This window comes from Equus quagga, chromosome 11 (assembly GCF_021613505.1).
Source record: "Equus quagga isolate Etosha38 chromosome 11, UCLA_HA_Equagga_1.0, whole genome shotgun sequence".
NCBI lineage: Eukaryota > Metazoa > Chordata > Mammalia > Perissodactyla > Equidae > Equus > Equus quagga.
This window is the reverse complement of record NC_060277.1, coordinates 70,417,778-70,435,442: the sequence shown is the minus strand read 5'-3', so window position 1 is coordinate 70,435,442 and position 17,665 is coordinate 70,417,778. Positions and strand designations below refer to the sequence as shown.

The following is a 17,665-nucleotide window of genomic DNA, read 5'->3' as shown; positions in this document are numbered from 1 at the left end:
CCTCAACTGAATAAGGACATTCAAATAAGCAAAATCAACTGTTTTCTTAGCATCAAAAATATCTTAGGCTACATCTTACAATTTTTTTATGCATAATAAAAAACGTAATAGACATAAAAACAGAACATGAAAAATCTCTATGTAATTTAGTCATTCCAGCAAGTTTTAATGTGGCATACTCAATATTATAGAAATAATATCCATGTCTTATTTTAAATCATAGCATCTTACAGTTCCCTTGAAGTCCTTAAAGATTAATATGTTATATTATATTATTGTATAGATTTAAATGACACTTAAAACAAGTGTATGCAGCATAAGAAATTGATGTTATACAATTGAACAAAGGGGAAAAGTAAAAATATGGAAAGGAAATGGAAAAATTATCATTATTTGCTGATAGGACGATCTGTCTGGGAAAACTAAAACAATCAACTGAAATGCCATTACAAATAAAAAGGGATTTCAAAACACTTGAAATCAAGTCTGAGCTCTGACACTTTCTGGCTGTGAAACCTCCCCCAAGTTACTTGCATTCTTTAAGACTCTATTTCTTCGTGTGAAAAATGGCTTGAGGTGAGAATAAAATTAAGTAATAAAGTGCTTAATACAAAGATCCGGCCTGCAGTGAGTACTCAAGAAATATTATTGATTATTATTATATGTAAGCAATAATCAGGAACAATAAGATTAAAGTATAATGTGAAACAATCCCATTCCCATTATCAGTAAACAAATCTATGCATTAAAATGTTAACCAGAATCAGGCAGGTCTTCAAATTCTCCAGAGAAGCATAAAGTAACAACTTAATAAATGGATAGACATACCAAGATCCCAAATGTGTATATTCTACTGAATTATTCTAAAATTTAACCTATTAGAAGTAAAAATTCTAACAGAGTTTTTAAGGACGAAATCTCATCTAAATTTAATCTAAAAGTAAGTGTGAAAATAGGCTAGGAAAAAGTTGAAAAAGAGAGAACACGGGGACACTTCCTCTGGCAAAATATAAAGAACTCTAAAACAGTGTGTTACTGGTGCTGGAATGAGCACTTCAGATTCAGACCAAAGAACATATAGGATTTTGTTGATTATTATGGTAGCAGTTTTATCAGCAGACAAATTTTGTATTATTCAAGAGATGGCATTGAGACAACTGTCTAATTATTTTGGGGGTAATGTGAGATCAATATTTGTTTCTTACCAAACACATTTCAAGCATACCAAACATTAAAATAATTTAATGTTTTTTTTTTCTTTTGAAAACCTAATATCTAAGAAATAAAAATTTTAAAAATTCAAAAAAAAAATAAAAAGGAGGGCATATAAATAAGTTACTTTGAATTCTACTGCTTGGACATAGATAATAATTGTTCACATTTTGATGTTTTTATTATTTGAGATGTGAAGGAAGAAAAAAGCCAGTCTATGAAGTCTTGATCAAAGAGCATTGCAGAAAGAGAGTTGCATGTGCAAAGGATCTGAGCTGGGTCTTTGCTGTATTTAAGGAATTAGATATGGCTCAGTAAGGCTAGACTGAAGAGAAGAGTAGTGAGATGGGATTGCGCAGGTAACCAGGGTCCAGGTGATGTGCCTTTTGAAGTTTTCTTTTAAGGCTCTTTTTTTAAGATTTTAAAATTTTATTCTAAGTGCAGTAAAGAGCCTTAAAAAGTTTAAGCAGAACAGGATGTATGTATTTAGCAACTATCCTTCTATTTGTGTTTTATCAATAGTATTTTAATAATTGGCCATGGCTTTTAATTTTTAATCAAATGATTTTGCAGTGCCTTTTACTTTAATAGCTTTGGGAATATTGAACCATACTTGCATTCCCAGTATAAAATATTAAATTGATCTGCAATAGTTTTATTTAGACTTTTGTAGTCATATTTATAAATGAGGTTTGTCTATAGTTTCTTTTTTATGTAGCATCCTTATCACTTTTTTGATATTATTTGTTTGTATTAACGTCCATCTTAAATTTGTATTCACTTATAGTCAATTTCTACTACTTGATATTTGTTGAAATTTCTTCAATAACTTAAGATGTAAATTTTTAACGAAATCCCATGGAATTAATTTTCCTAAAACAGATTTCAATGCATTACAATCTGTTGATTATAAACAAAAAATTCCAGGGTGAGTAATTCAAGCAATACAGAAAAATTTACTTTGAAAGAAAGTAAATGTCATCCCAAATTCTGCCGTGCAACCACAGTTACCATTTTCACGAACATACTTTCAGCATTTTTCTTTGTCATGTGTATTCACTCAACAATGTGATGGGGATCTTTCTCCAAGGCAATATTGTCATTTATTACTTATTTTTTCTTCTTAGATAACCTGATATTTATGCTTGCATGATTTTTTAACCTTAAAATTAAAATTTACCAAGTTCTATTCAGGAACCACATGGAATTTCACTTTGTGGAGATATGTAACATTTTGGTGTTTTTATTATTTGAGATGTGAAGGATGTTTCTCCTTCATTGATTTATCTGACTTACAATTTTTTTTCAATCTAAAAATTATGTCTCCCCTCATTTATGAGGGTCTTCTTAAATTCTGTATTTTTTTCTGTTACATTTGTTGGAATTTATACTATAACTATATTGGATATAAATCAGCATTTCATTTTGGTGAGACCCCATCTCTCCTAAAAAAAACCTGTAGTAAATTCCAACCTGCCTCTTTGAAAATGAATAGACAGGTTAAAATAGTGTTTTAAACACTCAATAGTCTAAAAGAGGGATATCATTCCAAGTATTCAGGTGAATAATTCTTTTGTGCAAATGACTTTCTTTATGAAAAAAGAAAAAACTTAAAAAATTAATTCATGATGTCAATGAGAGGAGAATATTGCATCTGTCAAAAGAGAGTGCTCCTCTATCAAGAAATTTTGCTTTTGGTTGAAAAATAAGATCATGAAATTAAAAATATAATGAAGCAAGTGATTGATTTTTGGCATGACAGTGTGAGGAGCTCCATTGACCAAGTCTCCAGTGATGCTGGTGAAAATATAAAATATAAGGATTTAAAACCTGTGGAAATGGTCCTAAAGGCAAACAGCAAATGAAGAAGCATCAAGAAAATCCTTGAAAATTCAGAAAGAAATATTGAAATATTAAAGTAAAAAGACGGGAAAACAAATATCATGCAAACAGCAACCACTGAAAAACTAGAGTGGCTACACATTAATTTTTAAATACAAAAGTACATTTTAGGGATTAAAAATAGGCTTTAATTAAAAAATGTTACTAGTGATAAAAGGGGACATTTTATTATGATAAAAGGGTAAATTAATCACTGAGATATAACAATTATAAACACATATACACCAAAATATATAATGCAAAACCAACATATGAAAGGAGAAATAGATAATTCCAAAAGAATGGGTAGAGAATTCAATATCACACTTTCGAGAGTGGATAGAACAACTAGGCAGAAGATCAACCAGGAAATAGAAGACTGGAACAACACTATAAAGCAACTATACCTAACAACATCTATAGAGCATTCTGCCCAACAACAACAGAACAAGATTCTTTTCAAGTGCCACTGGAACGTTCTCCACGATAGACCATATGCTAGGCCATAAGACAAACCTTAATAAAATTTATAGATAAAAATAATACGAATATGTTCTTCAAGTGAAATGGGATAAAAATAGGAATAAATAGCTGGAAAAAATTGGAAGCATTTACATATTCATGGAAATTAGAGAACACACTCCAAAATAGCCAATGAGTGAAAGAAAAAACAAAAAACAAAATTAGCAAATAGATTGATATGAATGCAAATGAAGATATAGCACACCAAAACTTATGGGATGCAGCTAAAGCAGTGCTTAGAAGAAATGGTTTTGTTGTAAATGTCTATATTATGAAAGAAGGAAAATCTCAAATAAATAACCTAGCCCTACCCCTAAGATATTGGAAAAAGAAGAGCAAACCAAACCTAAAGTAAGCTACAAGGAAGGAAATAATAAAGATTAGAGCAGAAATCAAAGAAATAAAGAACAGAAAATCAATAGAGAGTATCAATGGACCCAAAAATTGGTTCTATGAAAAGATCAACAAAACAAACAAATCATTTGCTAGATTGACTAAGGAAAAAAAGAAGACTCACGTGACTAGAATCAGAAATGAAAGAGACATTACTACCAACTTTACAGAAAGGATTATAAAGAAACATGATGAAACATTATATGCCAACAAATTAGATAACTTAAATTAAATGAACAAATTTCTAGAAAGACGTTAACTACTGAAACTGACCCAAGAAGAACTAGAGAAAGTGAATAGATCTATAACAAATGAAGAGAATGAATTAGTAGGAAGAAAAGAAATGACACACAAAGAAAAACCCAGATCTAAATGGCATCATCACTGAGTTCTACAAAACATTTAAAGAATGGGCCAACTTTTGAAACTCTTCCAAAACAAAGAGAAGAGAAGGGAGCACTTCCCAACTCGTTTTGTGAGACCAGTATCACCCTGATAGCAAAACCAGACAAAGACATCACAAGAAAACTACAGACTAATGTATCTTATGAATGTGGACTCAAAAATCCTCAACAAAATACTGGCAAATATACAGCTAAATCTAGCAACATATAAAAAGAATCATGTACTCTGACCAAGTGGGATTAATCCAAGAAATGTAAGGTTAGTTCAACATCCAAATATCAATTAATGCAATACATCATATCAATATAATAAAAAACAAAAATCACATGATCACTTCAATAGACACGGAAGAAGCATTTGACAAAATCTAACACTTTCATGATAAAAACACCTAACAAATCAGGAATAAAAGGAACTTCCTCATTCTGGAAAATGGTATCTATGAAAAACTCACAGCTAATATCATACTTAATGGTGAAAGACTAGATACCTTCCCCCTGAGATCAGGAATAATACAAGGAGGTCCACTCTCACCACTTCTACCAACATCGTACTGGAGGTTCTAGCCAGCGTAATTAATTAATCAAGAAAAACAAGTAAAAGACATCAAGACTCGAAAGGAAGTTGTAAAACTATCTCTATTCACAGATAACATGATCTTGTACATAGAAAATCCTAAAGAGTCCTCTAAAAAACTCTACTAGAACTAATACATGAAGTCAGCAAGGTTGCAAGACACAAGATAAATATGAAAAAAGCAATTGTATTTCTTTACACTTGCAATAAACAATTTGAAAATGAAGTTGAGAAAACAATTCCTTTCACAACAGCATAGAATTAATAAAATTCTTAGGAACAGATTTAACAAAAGAAATGCAAAATTTTACTCTGAACCAAACATTGTTGAAAGTAATTAAAGATCTAAACAAATGGAAAACAATCCCATCCTCATGGATTGGAAAACTTAATGTAGTTAAGATGGCAACAGTCCCCAGAGAGATCTACAGAGTCACTGCAATCCCCAACAGAATCCCAGCTGACTTCTTTGTAGAAATTGATACAAATTGATCCTAAAATTCATATGGAATTGCAAGAGACCCAGAATAGCCAAAACAAACCTGAAAAATAACAAATTCTGGGAACTCACATTTCCCAATTTCAAAACCTACTACAAAGCAACAGTAATGAAGACAATGTAGTACTGGCACAAGGATGAACATATAGATAAATGGAATAGAATTCAGAGTCCAGCAATAAACCGGTGTGACTATGGTTGACTGATTTTTGACAAAGGTGCCAAGATCATTCAGTGGGGAAAAGAAATTTTCAACAAATAGTGCTGGATGGGACACCAGGATAGCAATGTGCCAAAGGTGGACCCTTACCTCACACCATATTTAAAAATTAATTTGGAATGGATCAAAGTCCTAAATGTAAGAGCTAAAACTATAAAACTCTTAGAAGAAAACATAGGGAAATCTTCATGATCTTGGATTTGGCAAAGTGTTCTCAGATATGACACCAAAAGCGTGAGCAACAAAGAAAAAATACACATTCACATGAATGACATTGATAGCAGAAAGCACAGTGAAAATTATTCTGTGTTTTACTTCATAAAAGGAAAATACCACATTGAAACATAATAGAACAACAAAATACAAAAAACCAAAAAATACCAAAAAGGAAAAATACTTACCATGTATGTGATAGACAAAGGTTGAATATGCTTCATAGAGAAAGAGGTATTGTAAGCTGATAGTAAAATTACCAAACCCTCCATTGGAAAGCAACAGACATGAAAATACAATTCACAAAAGAAGAAATTCAAAGTCAGTAATCACGTAAACAAACATACAGCTTCACTACTGGACAAAAGATGAGATGAACAGGCAGTTTTATCTGTTGAAAGGAAATAAATGGGTACAACTTTCTAGAAGGAAACTTGACAGTCCATGTCATAAGCTCTTAAAGGACATCCCTTTGAGTAACCCCAGTTTTAAGAATTTATCTTAAAATACATTAGACAGAAACATAGATATGTATGTATAAGACGTTTGTCAGGACCCTGTTAAAAATAGTAAAAAAAAAAAAAAAAAGAAACAACTCAAACTCCCACCATTAGAAATATAGCTAAAGAAAGCACACAATCCATACAATTAAAGGCACAAAATGAAGCCATTATAGATATGTATTCTACATGTAGGTATGTTCATAATTGTTAAATTAAAAATGTAATTTATTCTTACCTTGTAAAATAGAAAAATTAATGATAATGCTTATTTAAAACTGATCGGATCTACCCCTGGTGTCATTGTGAGGAGGAAACAAGGAAACGCAGGTAAAGTGCTTTGTACTGGCTGAACTCTCTCTGCTGTAGAATGTATGCTTTCTAAATTACAGATCTTGTCACTTCTCTTTCTATAGTAGCTGAACTCCCCATTTCCTCTAGAAAAGCCCATGCCGTGGCCAGGTTGTGAAAAGTCCATGAGGCCTTGTCCTCAGTGGATCTCCTGCTCTCTCTACTCCAACAATGCCTTGCAGCTTGCACTTTTTTAGCATACACAGTGAGTTGCCTTGGTCCTTCATACTGGCTGTTCCTTTTCACAGAATTTTCAGTGAATGTATTCCCTCCTATGCTATTCCACTGTTAGCCAGGCAAGACCCGTTATAGCTCCTGCTCAAGCATCACCTACTGGCGACATCTCTTCCTGCCACACAAGTTCCACTTCAAGGTCCGTATCATTTCTTGGCCTTTACATTCTTTTAGAATGCCCCATCTCAAATTTTGCTTAATTGTGTTTTCTCCTGGGAGACTGTGAGAGCAGGAACAGTATCATTTTCATTCATGTATCCTCAGGACCTCTAACAGAGCCAGGCCCAACATAGGGATCAAGAAGTGAGGGTTGAACCGAACTATATAGAATATTAGGCATTCTATGCGTTCCATTTATTTGAGCTGAGTGAATAAAGAAGAGTCATAAGCCCAAGAGCCTCAATGAATAGGCGACAGTTCAGATAAAAATATAGTTGTTTGGATAATCAGCTAGTGTGCCATGGGAGTGTGGAGTTTGTTCTGCAGATTCAACCTGAACATGTTAAATATGAAGTAGCAGTAGAAGAAGCAAGTGTGATGTGGGAACTGTGAGTAACCTAGGAGATTAAAGTAATTTGGAGCTCCAGATTGGGGAAGGGGAATGTGGGGAGGCCCAGCATTGAGCAAGTGAAGGGATTTGTTTTCTCAATGAACAGAGTTGAATTCCCAGATATTCAGAGTTGGTGGTATAGTAGAAGGAGATTTTAAGGCAGAAGTTTAGGTCCAAACCCCAGTTTAACACATGCAATTATCTTTTAAAGAAACTTCTACCCTTTACTGAGTATTTGTCCAGACAATGTGTTAAGTGACATCTCTCTTTCTCTCTCTCTCATCTATCTCTTCTATTTAGTTCACACAATAGCACTATTTGTTTCTATTATCCCATTTTATAGATAAAGCAACTGAGACTTAGAAAGTTAATGAATTTCTCAAATTCCTCAACTAGTAACTGATGGAGTTGGGATTTGACTCCCCTTTTGTGTCTCTAAAGTCCATGCCTTAACCACTCTGCCACACATTAAACAAGAGTAATGATGCCTACCTCCCTGTGGATTTAGAGAAGAGCTGAAATGCTGGACATGGAAGCACTTCTCCAATCTTAAATCCCTGTGTAGATGGGAGGTGCTTTTATGGAGATCTCAAAAGGATTCCAGTTCTTTACCATTTCCCTATGTTTCTATCTCCCACCTCTACTCCAGTAGGAAACCCTGCTCTCAGAACCAAGAGGGATCAGCGGTCCCAGTCTTGCCTCCATCCTGGACATGGCTCTTCTCCTGGAACCACATCAGTCCTGTTTATCAGTTTTGGAGAGGACTTGGGGAGGCAGTCCCAAGACAGCCTGTTGAGATAAACCTGGATAATTGTTCCAATGTTACTATCTATAAGCAAGGGACTTGGGAAATGAGTCTCGTTTACAAAGAGTAAGCCACCTCCACCTTGGGCAGCAATCCTAAAGGGTGCCCTAGGAGCAAGATTAAACCGTAATTAAAGATGACTTTACCCATATGCTCCTGCCTGGCTTTGGGTCATCAGAGATTCAGAAAGTCTCAAGAACTAAACTTGGATTAGGATGATTCCAGATTGTTAGTGAACCCAAATATTAAGGAAAAGCAATAGAAAAAAAATCATATTTGAAGGAAAGTAATGTCGTCTTAGACTTCAAATTATTTCTCTCAATAATTTTTTAAACACAGTATCTAGCACAAACCCAGAGATAAGCAGATACAAGGGGAAATAAGGTTCCAAAAGCAAGAACCAACAGCTGAAATTATATAGGGACTTGAGATAGTATAATAATCAGACATAGACTGAAAAACTAGGGTGTTACAATGTTTTGGATATGGAACCAAGGTTGAAAATTTTGGCAGGGCTTTTCAAGAACTGAAGAAAACCAAACATGAGTCACTAGCAGTCAGATAAAAACCGCATTACCCGGGGCTGGCCCGGTGGCGCAGCAGTTAAGTGCACACGTTCCGCTTTGGTGGCCTGGGGTTCGCCGGTTCGGATCCCTGGTGCGGACATGGTTCTGCTTGGCAACCTGTGCTGTGGTAGGCATCCCACATAGAAAGCAGAGGAAGATGGGCATGGATGTTAGCTCAGGGCCACTCTTCCTCAGCAAAAAGAGGAGAATTGGCAGCAGTTAGATCAGGACTAATCTTCCTGAAAAAAAAAACCCCCAAAAAACAAGACTTTACCAGCCCTGCAGAAATCCTGTCATGTTCTCCTCTAGTCACTGTTCCTGCAAGTGCACTCACTCTCTGGACTTCTCATAGCATAAATTAGTTTTACCTATTTCTGTCCTTATTTAAATTGATGTCTACCTTTTGTACTCTTTTTTATTTGCTTGTTTCACTCACTGTTATATATGTGAGATTCATCCACATTGGGCACCCCCAAAACAATTATGATAGTCACATCAAAGATCACTGATCTCAAATCACCATAACAAATATAATAATAATGACAAAGTTTGAAATATTATGAGAATTACCGAAATGTGACATGGAGACATGTAGCGAGCAAATGCTGTTGGAAAAATGGCGCTGATAGACTTGCTCAATGCAGGGTTGCCACAAACCTTCAATGTGTAAAAACTGCAGTGTCTGTGAAGCACAAAAAAGTGACACACAATAAAATGAGGTATGCCTGTAGCTTTGAGGTATAATTTGAAATCAGGAAGTGTGATGTCTCCAGCTTTGTTCTTTTTTCTGAAGATTGATTTGACTATTCATTGCCATTTGTGGTTCTACATAAATTTTAGGGCCGGTTTTTCTATTTCTGTTTTTAACTGCCATTGGAATTTTGATAGGGATTGCATTGAAACTATAGGTGGCTTTTAGTAGTATGGGCATGTTAACAATATTGAGTCTTCCAATTCATAAACACAGGATATCTTTCCATTTATTTGTGTCTTTTTAAACTTCCCTCATCAATGTTTATAATTTTCAATGTACAGACCTTTCGGCCTCTTGGTTAAGTTTATTCCTAAGTATTTTATTCTTCTTGATGTCATCATAAATGGGATTGTTTGCTCAATTTCCTTTCAGATAGATCTTGGTTGGTGTACAGAAACACTACTGATTCTTGTATGTTCGTTTTCTATCCTGAAACTTTACTGAATTTGTTTATTAGTTGTAACAGTTATTTTTTTTAGTGGAGGATTTTCTCCATATAGGATCATGTCACCTGCAAACAGATCATTTTAGCTCTTCCTTTCTGATTTGAATGCCTTTTCTTTCTTTCTTTTTTTTGTCTTACTGCTCTTGCTAGTACTTCCAGTACTATTTTGAATACAAGTGGTGAGAGTGGGCATCTTGATCTTATACCAGATATTAGAGAAAAAGAATTTCATTTCCCTCAATAATCATGATGTTCGGTCTGGGCTTTTCATAAATGGTCTTTATTGCATTGAGTTAAGTTCCTTCTATGCCTGATTTGTTGAGATGTCTTAATCATGAATGGATGTTGAACATTGTTAAATGATTTCTGTGTGTCTATTGAGATGATTGGTTCTGTGTTTCACTCTGTTAATGTGGTGTATGACATCGATTTATATATGTTAAGTCAACTTTGCACACAATGGATGAATCCTACTTGGTCATGGTGTATAATATTTTTGATGTAGTGTTGATTTTGGTTTGCTATTGTTTTGTTGAGGATGTTTGGGTGTATGTATATCAGAGATACTGGTTTGTAGTTTTCTTTTATTGTCTTTTTATGACTTTGGTGATGATGGCTTCATAAAATAAGTTTGGGAATATTCTCTCTACTTCTATTTTTTCAAGAGCTTAGGAAGGATTGGTATTAATTATTCTTTGAATGTTTGCTAGAATTCACCATCTGGTCCAGATGAAGCCATCTGGTCCTGGGCTTTTCTTTTGGGGGAGGTTTTTGATTGTGGATTCAATCTCCTTTTTTGCTATTGGTTTGTTCAGACTATTTCTTCTTGGTTTGGTCTGGGTAGGTTGTATACTTCTAGTGATTTATTTATTTTCTCTAGGTTATCCAATCTGTTTGCAGAAAAGTGCTCAAAATAGTCTCTTATAATCTTTTTTATTTCTGAGGCATCCATTGTAATGTGCCCTCTTTCACTTCTGATTTTATTTGTTTGAATCTTTTCTCTTTTTTTCTTAGTTTAGCTAAGTTTTCTTGATTTTATCTTTCAGAAAAGCAGCTCTTAGTTCTGTTTATTTTTTCTATTCTCTATTTGATTTGTTTCTGCTCTGATCTTTATTATTTTCTTTCTTCCACTAACTTTGAGCTTAGTTTGTTCTTATTATTCTAGTTTTTTTGAGGTGTAAAGTTACATTGCTTCTTTGAGTTCTTTCTTCTTTTCTGATGTAGGTGTTTATCACTATTAACTTCCCTCTTAGTACTGTTTTTGCTGCATCCCATAAGTTTTGGTGTGTGGTGTTTTCATTTTCATTTTGTGAAAGATCTTTTAAAAATTATTTTTGATTTCCTCTTTGACCCAGTGGTACTCAAGAGTGTGGGATTTAGTCCATGTTTCTATAAATTTTGCCACTTTCTTGCTGTTATTGATTTCTAGTTTCATTCCATTGTGTTCAGAAAAGATAACTGGAATGATTTTGATCTTAAATTTGTTAACTGATTTGTGACCTAAAATGTAATCTATCCTAGAGAATGTCCCATGTGCATTTGAGAAGGATGTGTATTTTTCTGCTGTTGAGTGGAATGTTCTGGATATGTCTGTTATGGCTATTTGGTCTATAGTGTTCAAGTCTGGTGTTTCTTTATTGATTTTCTATCTGGCTGTTATAACCGTTATTGAATGTGAGGTATTGAATTCTCTCACTCTTATTGTATTGCTGTCATATCTCCCTTCAGATCTGTCATTATTTGCTTTATATACTTAAGTGCTCTGTTGTTGCATGCATATATATTTACAAGTGTTATATATTCCTGTTGAAGTGACCCTGTTATCATCATGTAATGACCTTCTTTGTCTTTAGAGACAATTTTCTGACTTAAAATCTACTTTACCTGAGAGAAGAGTCGCCAATATTTCTTTCTTCTGGTTACCATTTACATGGAATAGCTTTTTCCAATCCCTTCACTTTCAGCCTATATGTGTCTTTAATTGTAAAGTGAGTTTCTTGGGTGACTTCAGAAAATGGCCGAATAAAACATCTTTTGTTCACATCCCCCCTCAACAACAACAATTTGGCATCCATCCTCGAGGACAAAAGTGCCTTTGTGGGAGCTGTGAGATCTAGTGCCATACACCAATGCCCAGCTGTGCATTAAGTAGTAGGCATACAGACTTTGGTCCTGGTTGCACACCATGAGGTGGCCTGGGAACCAACTCCAGTCCCTTTCAGACATGATCTTGGATACCCTGGAGAACACTATCTTGGACAATCACCCACAGATGAAAGATCCTTTTAGGAAGTCTAGGTTTCCAGTGGAGAAGTTCTAGCACACGGTTGGAGCAAAAAAATATGAGTTTGGATGTATTGGAGAAGGTAAGGGGAACCGTTTAACTTTATCCACATCATCCCTCCCACAAAGGCAGCATAGTTGTGCCAAGAGAGACCTTCTTGGCCCATGATTTCTCCCGGGGGGGTGGGGAGCAGGGAGTGAGAGTGCGTGAATGAGTGGTCGGCTTCCCCAGCTGTGTGGGATGCTGCTAAAGAGGCTTGTTTCTCTCTCACTCCTTCCAGAGTACTGAGTCACGAGCTGCAGGAGTGGGGGTTGGGAAGAGGCTGGGAGAGCAGCAGGAAGGACTCTAGGAGGGCATTGAAGGGATTCGGATCCTGCTAACTGCATTGTAAACTCCAGCAAGAAGCCTGTCCATGAACCACTGGGAAGCCCTCATCCAATAGCAAAAAATAAATAATCTGATTAAAAAATAGGTAAAGGACCTAAATGGCTATTTTTTCCAAAGAAGACATACAAACAGCCAATAGATATATGAAAAGGTGCTCAATACCACTAATCATCAGGGAAATGCAAATAAAAACCACAATGAGATATCACCTCCTGCCTCTTAAGATGGCTATTATCAAAAATACAAGTGGTAAAGTGTTGTCAGGGATGTGGAGAAAAGGGAACCCTTGTACACTATTGGTGGGAATGTAAATTGGTACAGTCATTGTGGAAAACAGTATGGAATTTCCTTAAAAAATTAAAAATAGAACTACTATCTGTTCCAACAATCCTTCTTCTGGGTAGATATCTAAAGGAAATGAAATCAGTACCTCGAGAGATATCTGCACTCCCATGTTCCTTGCAGCACTGTTCACAATAGCCAAAATATGGAAACAACCCAAATGTCTGTCGATGGATGAATGGATAAAGAGACCATAGTATATATGTACAATAGAATATTATTTAGCCTTGAAAAAGAAGGAAATCCTGCCATTTGTGACAACACGGATGAATCTGGAGGATATTATGCTCAGTGAAATAAGCCAGACACGGAAAGAAAAATGCTGCATGGTCTTATTTATATGTGGAACCTAACAAAGTCAAATTCCTAGAAGCAGAGAGTAGAATGGTGGTTACCAGGGATAGGGAGTTGAGGGAAATGGAGAAATGTTGGTCAAAGGTTTAAAACTTCCAGTTATGTAGGATGAAGAAGTTCTAGAGATCTAATGTACAGCATGATGACTACAGTAAATAATACTGTATTGGATACTGTATTGGTAATTTGCTGAGAGTAGATTTCACATGCTCTCACCAGAAAAAAAAGGTAACTAAGTGAGGAGATGGCTATGTTAATTAGCTAGTAATTAGTTAATTTTACTTTGTATATGTATATAAAATCATCATTTCACACCTACATTGTTTGACACCTTAAGTATATATAACTTTTATAAAAAATAAAGGAAAAAGAATGCTTCTTCAAATTTGTGACAAAGGCACCACATATGTCATTTACAAATGTCTCTATTTTTAAATGCCCTAGTGGGTAAGTAGTAATAATATAGAAAACTTGCTGTAACACTAGACGATAGAAATAATTTTCAGTTTTCAAAACTTATGGAAAAATTATCATCCTTACCAACAATTATGTTAGCATATATTTATTAAGCTAGTAAAATGAATAACAATATTGAAACAGTATTGGTAAGATGTTGGGGAAATAATCACATTTTGACAGCAATTAGGCAGAACATGAACTTTAAAACTATCCATAAGTATATGTGGATGTATTTATTTTTAAGGATATAAGCTAGGAGAATAGATCACTTGAAAAAGTAGTGCTTGTCAAAATGCTGTTTCTTAATATTCAAAAATTTGAATTAATTTTTAAACAGTACATTTGAGCAATCTTTGACAAAACTATGATATAAGAGTGCATTGGCACACCTCAAAAGGTAAAATTAAGACAAACATGTAAACTATTCTTACATGGACATTCATATACAAAATATAGATATGAAAGAGTAACAATTTAATTTAAAAGATAGAACTAAAAATATTGGTGGATATTAATTTAAACAGTGAGAGATGCATGTCTGCCAACAAATTAGAGGGGAATATGGGATGGTGCAAATCTATTATTTTAAGTTTAGTAGGTAAATTTTTGTCTTAAATTTAAGTACCCAATAAGCATGGTTTCAAAGGTAGGCGAAATCTTCCCTGCATATGAATCCCACTAAGTAGGCGATCCTATATTAAACCCCACAATGTTCTCCCAAAGAATGATGTAAGCATGGGATCCTTCTAGTTACACAGTGCAGGCCGTAGGCAATTCCTTATCAGCAGTTCTTGAGAGTGAATGCACATTATCTGCTGCTGCTTAGCTTTAATTTTAACAAGGCCTACCACCACAATGGCTAACATTTATTGAATACATAATATATACTAGGAGTTACCCCTTTACATGCTTACATGCGTACTCACTTAATTGTCACAAACAGTGCTTTACACGTATTATAGTCAAACTTCCTGACAACACAATGAAGTAGTTTATACTTGCTTTGAAAGGTTAAGTAATTTCCCAGGGTCATACAGCTTATAAGTGGCAAAACCAAAAGTTGAACTTGCTTCAGTCTTACTCTAGAGCCAATGCTGTCTACCACTTTGCTATACCACCTTTTATTGTCAGAAGACAGTGTGCAAGCTTACTGTAAGGTAAATAGGTCAGCTGGCTATCAACACTTGACTTCCACTGGAGAAGATATTATCTACAGTCATCACAACCTATATCACTGCAACATTCAACCAGATATCTAAAGGGAAACAGGCAAGAATGAAAAGAAGAACCTAGTAATAGCTTTTCATTTTCTTATAGGATCTTTTTGGTTAAGATGTACCTTATTGTACCTATATTTGCCACAACTTTTACTGACTTAGCTTACCAAGTCCTTTTTGGTAGCCATCAACAATAATCAATATATTACGAAAATATTGGCCTGAGTTGATCTTGGGAGAAATAAAGAATAGTGTGGTCTAACTGTGGACCATGTAAGTTATGAACTGGTGATGGTGGACATCAATGCGAAGATAATTAGTTTGAACTTTATTCTGTAGGTGGATTAAACCTCTGGAGATTTTTGATAGGGTGGTGATGGTGATATAACCATTTTCCATGAAAATTAATATGATCATGGTGAGGAGAATGGCTGAACAGGGAGAGACTGGGGACGGAAGACCATCTAGGAGGGAGTTTCAATCATTCGGGTAGGAGATTATGAAGTGTCTATAAAATCACTCTTTCCTGGCTCCTAACATGATTGCAACCATGCCAGTGGGATTTGTCACATATTAGCAGTGCCAGGTGCTATGCCAAGTGGAACTACTGGGACTGCAAAGATGAAACTGACTTGGAAAAATTTGTCCCAGAGATAAAAATGAAGTTTTCATGCGAAATTTAAGGTTGCAGGAGGAATGTAGATCTTGGATGCCTGGTAAAATATTGCAGGAGCTCTACATAAGACTCCACCCTCACCAAACCCTTTCCAGTCCTAGTTTCTATTCTTTCAGCTTGGGGGCTTTACAGACATGGGGAGTCCAGTGTCAAAAACACTATGGGTGGGGATCCAAGTCACCAAGGTGACTGTGATGGTGGGGAAAGTTATCTTTCCCTGGAGTTTACTCTTGGCCACATACAACAGCACAACCAGATATCCCCTTATTTTGGTCATGAGCTGCCCCGTGTTGTTTCAAAAGTATTCAAGCACATCCTTTATTATGTGATAAATTTGGATGGCTATGATTTTAGAACATTATTATCATAAGGACTTAATCTAATTATGTTGACCTGATGATGGGGTTGTTCTGATGTAGTCCTGGTGCTCAGGCATGAATTTTTCAAGTTTAGATCACAGGTCCTGGAAGTGAGGTCTCCATGGTTTCTCCCTTTCTCATTCTTCACTACTTAATGTGGTGGATGCAATTAGTTGGAAACCCCCATACTGGTTGTGAAGTCACTGCCACTAATGGAAATGAATTTTCCTAACCCGAATTAGCTTTCTCAGGGAAGACTTGATGTCTCTGTTCCGCAAACTATAGATAAAGGGATTTAGCATGGGGGTTACTACTGTGTACATCACTGATGCAACTGTGTCCGTCTCTGCTGAGCGGGTTGAAGGTGGACTGAAATAAACACAAAAGGAAGTTCCAAAGAATAGAGAGACCACAGAGAGATGAGAGCTGCAGGTGGAAAAGGCTTTTCGCTTTCCCTGAACTGAAGGGATCTTCAGGATGGTTGAGAAAATGTATGCATAAGAGATAGTCAGGCAAAGCACACAAACCAGGCCCACAAGACCCCCAATGGTGAAGATCACCAGCTCATTGATGAAGGGGTCTGTGCAGGACAGACTCAGAAAGGGGTTGATGTCACAGAAGAAGTGTGGGATCTCGTGGTTTGCACAGAAGGATAGGCTGTTCATTAGGAATGTGTGTAGGAGAGAGTGGAGGGCATTCATGATCCAGGATGCAGACACCAGGAGGACACAGAGCTCAGGTCTCATGACCACGATGTAATGGAGTGGGTGGCATATGGCCACATAGCGGTCGTAGGCCATGACAACCAAGAGGCATGCCTCCAGCATCACAAACAGCATGAAAAAATACAGTTGTGATAGACACCCTGCATATGAGATAACCTGATTCTGGGTCCATATGTTTGCCAGCATCTTGGGGACTGTGGTGGACACAAAGCAGCTGTCAGCGAGGGAAAGGTTGGCCAAGAAGAAGTACATAGGGGTGTGGAGTTGAGCATCAGTGATGATGGCCAGAATGATGAGGAAGTTTCCCATCACGGTGACCAGGTACATGGACAGGAACAACCCAAAGAGGACCTCCTGCTGCTCTGGCTGTTCGGAGAGCCCCAGGAGGAAAAATTCTGAGACGCTGGTCAGGTTTTCCCATTCCATTTGTCTGTAAGCAGAAAGTTGGGTTAACTGAATGAGGTTCATAAGCCCTGGATGAACTCTGAAAATTATGCAACGTTCCAATGTTGATCTTCTGGTATGAGGTTGAATCATATGACATGTCCAATATTTAACTGCTCGCGACCCATAAAAATGGCAGTTTCATAGAGTTCAACTAAATATTTGCAAATGCCTGTGCTTGGTGCCAGGGGAAACCAAAGATTTGTTTACAATGGGAGAAGAGTTTTTTTTACTTTATTATATAAGTGTTAATCCAATAAGTATATTTTGTGGATAGACTGGAGGTGTTTGT

The 17,665-nt window shown here is 35.9% G+C and overlaps 1 protein-coding gene across 1 annotated transcript; it reads right to left on the bottom strand.

Annotated features, from left to right (window-relative positions):
- Positions 1 to 15,957: 15,957 nt before the first annotated feature.
- Positions 15,958 to 17,355, bottom strand: LOC124247210 (olfactory receptor 1G1). The gene is made up of 2 exons (XM_046676289.1): positions 16,438 to 17,355; positions 15,958 to 16,062 (listed from the first exon to the last, which is right to left on the bottom strand). The coding sequence occupies exons 1-2, from the start codon at positions 17,353 to 17,355 to the stop codon at positions 15,958 to 15,960; spliced, it is 1,023 nt and encodes a 340-aa protein (XP_046532245.1).
- Positions 17,356 to 17,665: the final 310 nt, after the last annotated feature.

What these genes read in the sequence shown, in the direction of transcription:
- LOC124247210 (XM_046676289.1), bottom strand. Translation starts at nt 17,355, where the DNA reads ATGGAATGGGAAAACCTGACCAGCGTCTCAGAATTTTTCCTCCTGGGG. An exon ending in CCCTGAGAAAGCTAATTCGG is followed by an intron (nt 16,063 to 16,437) that starts GTTAGGAAAATT and finishes AGTAAACTCCAG; the next exon opens with GGAAAGATAACTTTCCCCAC.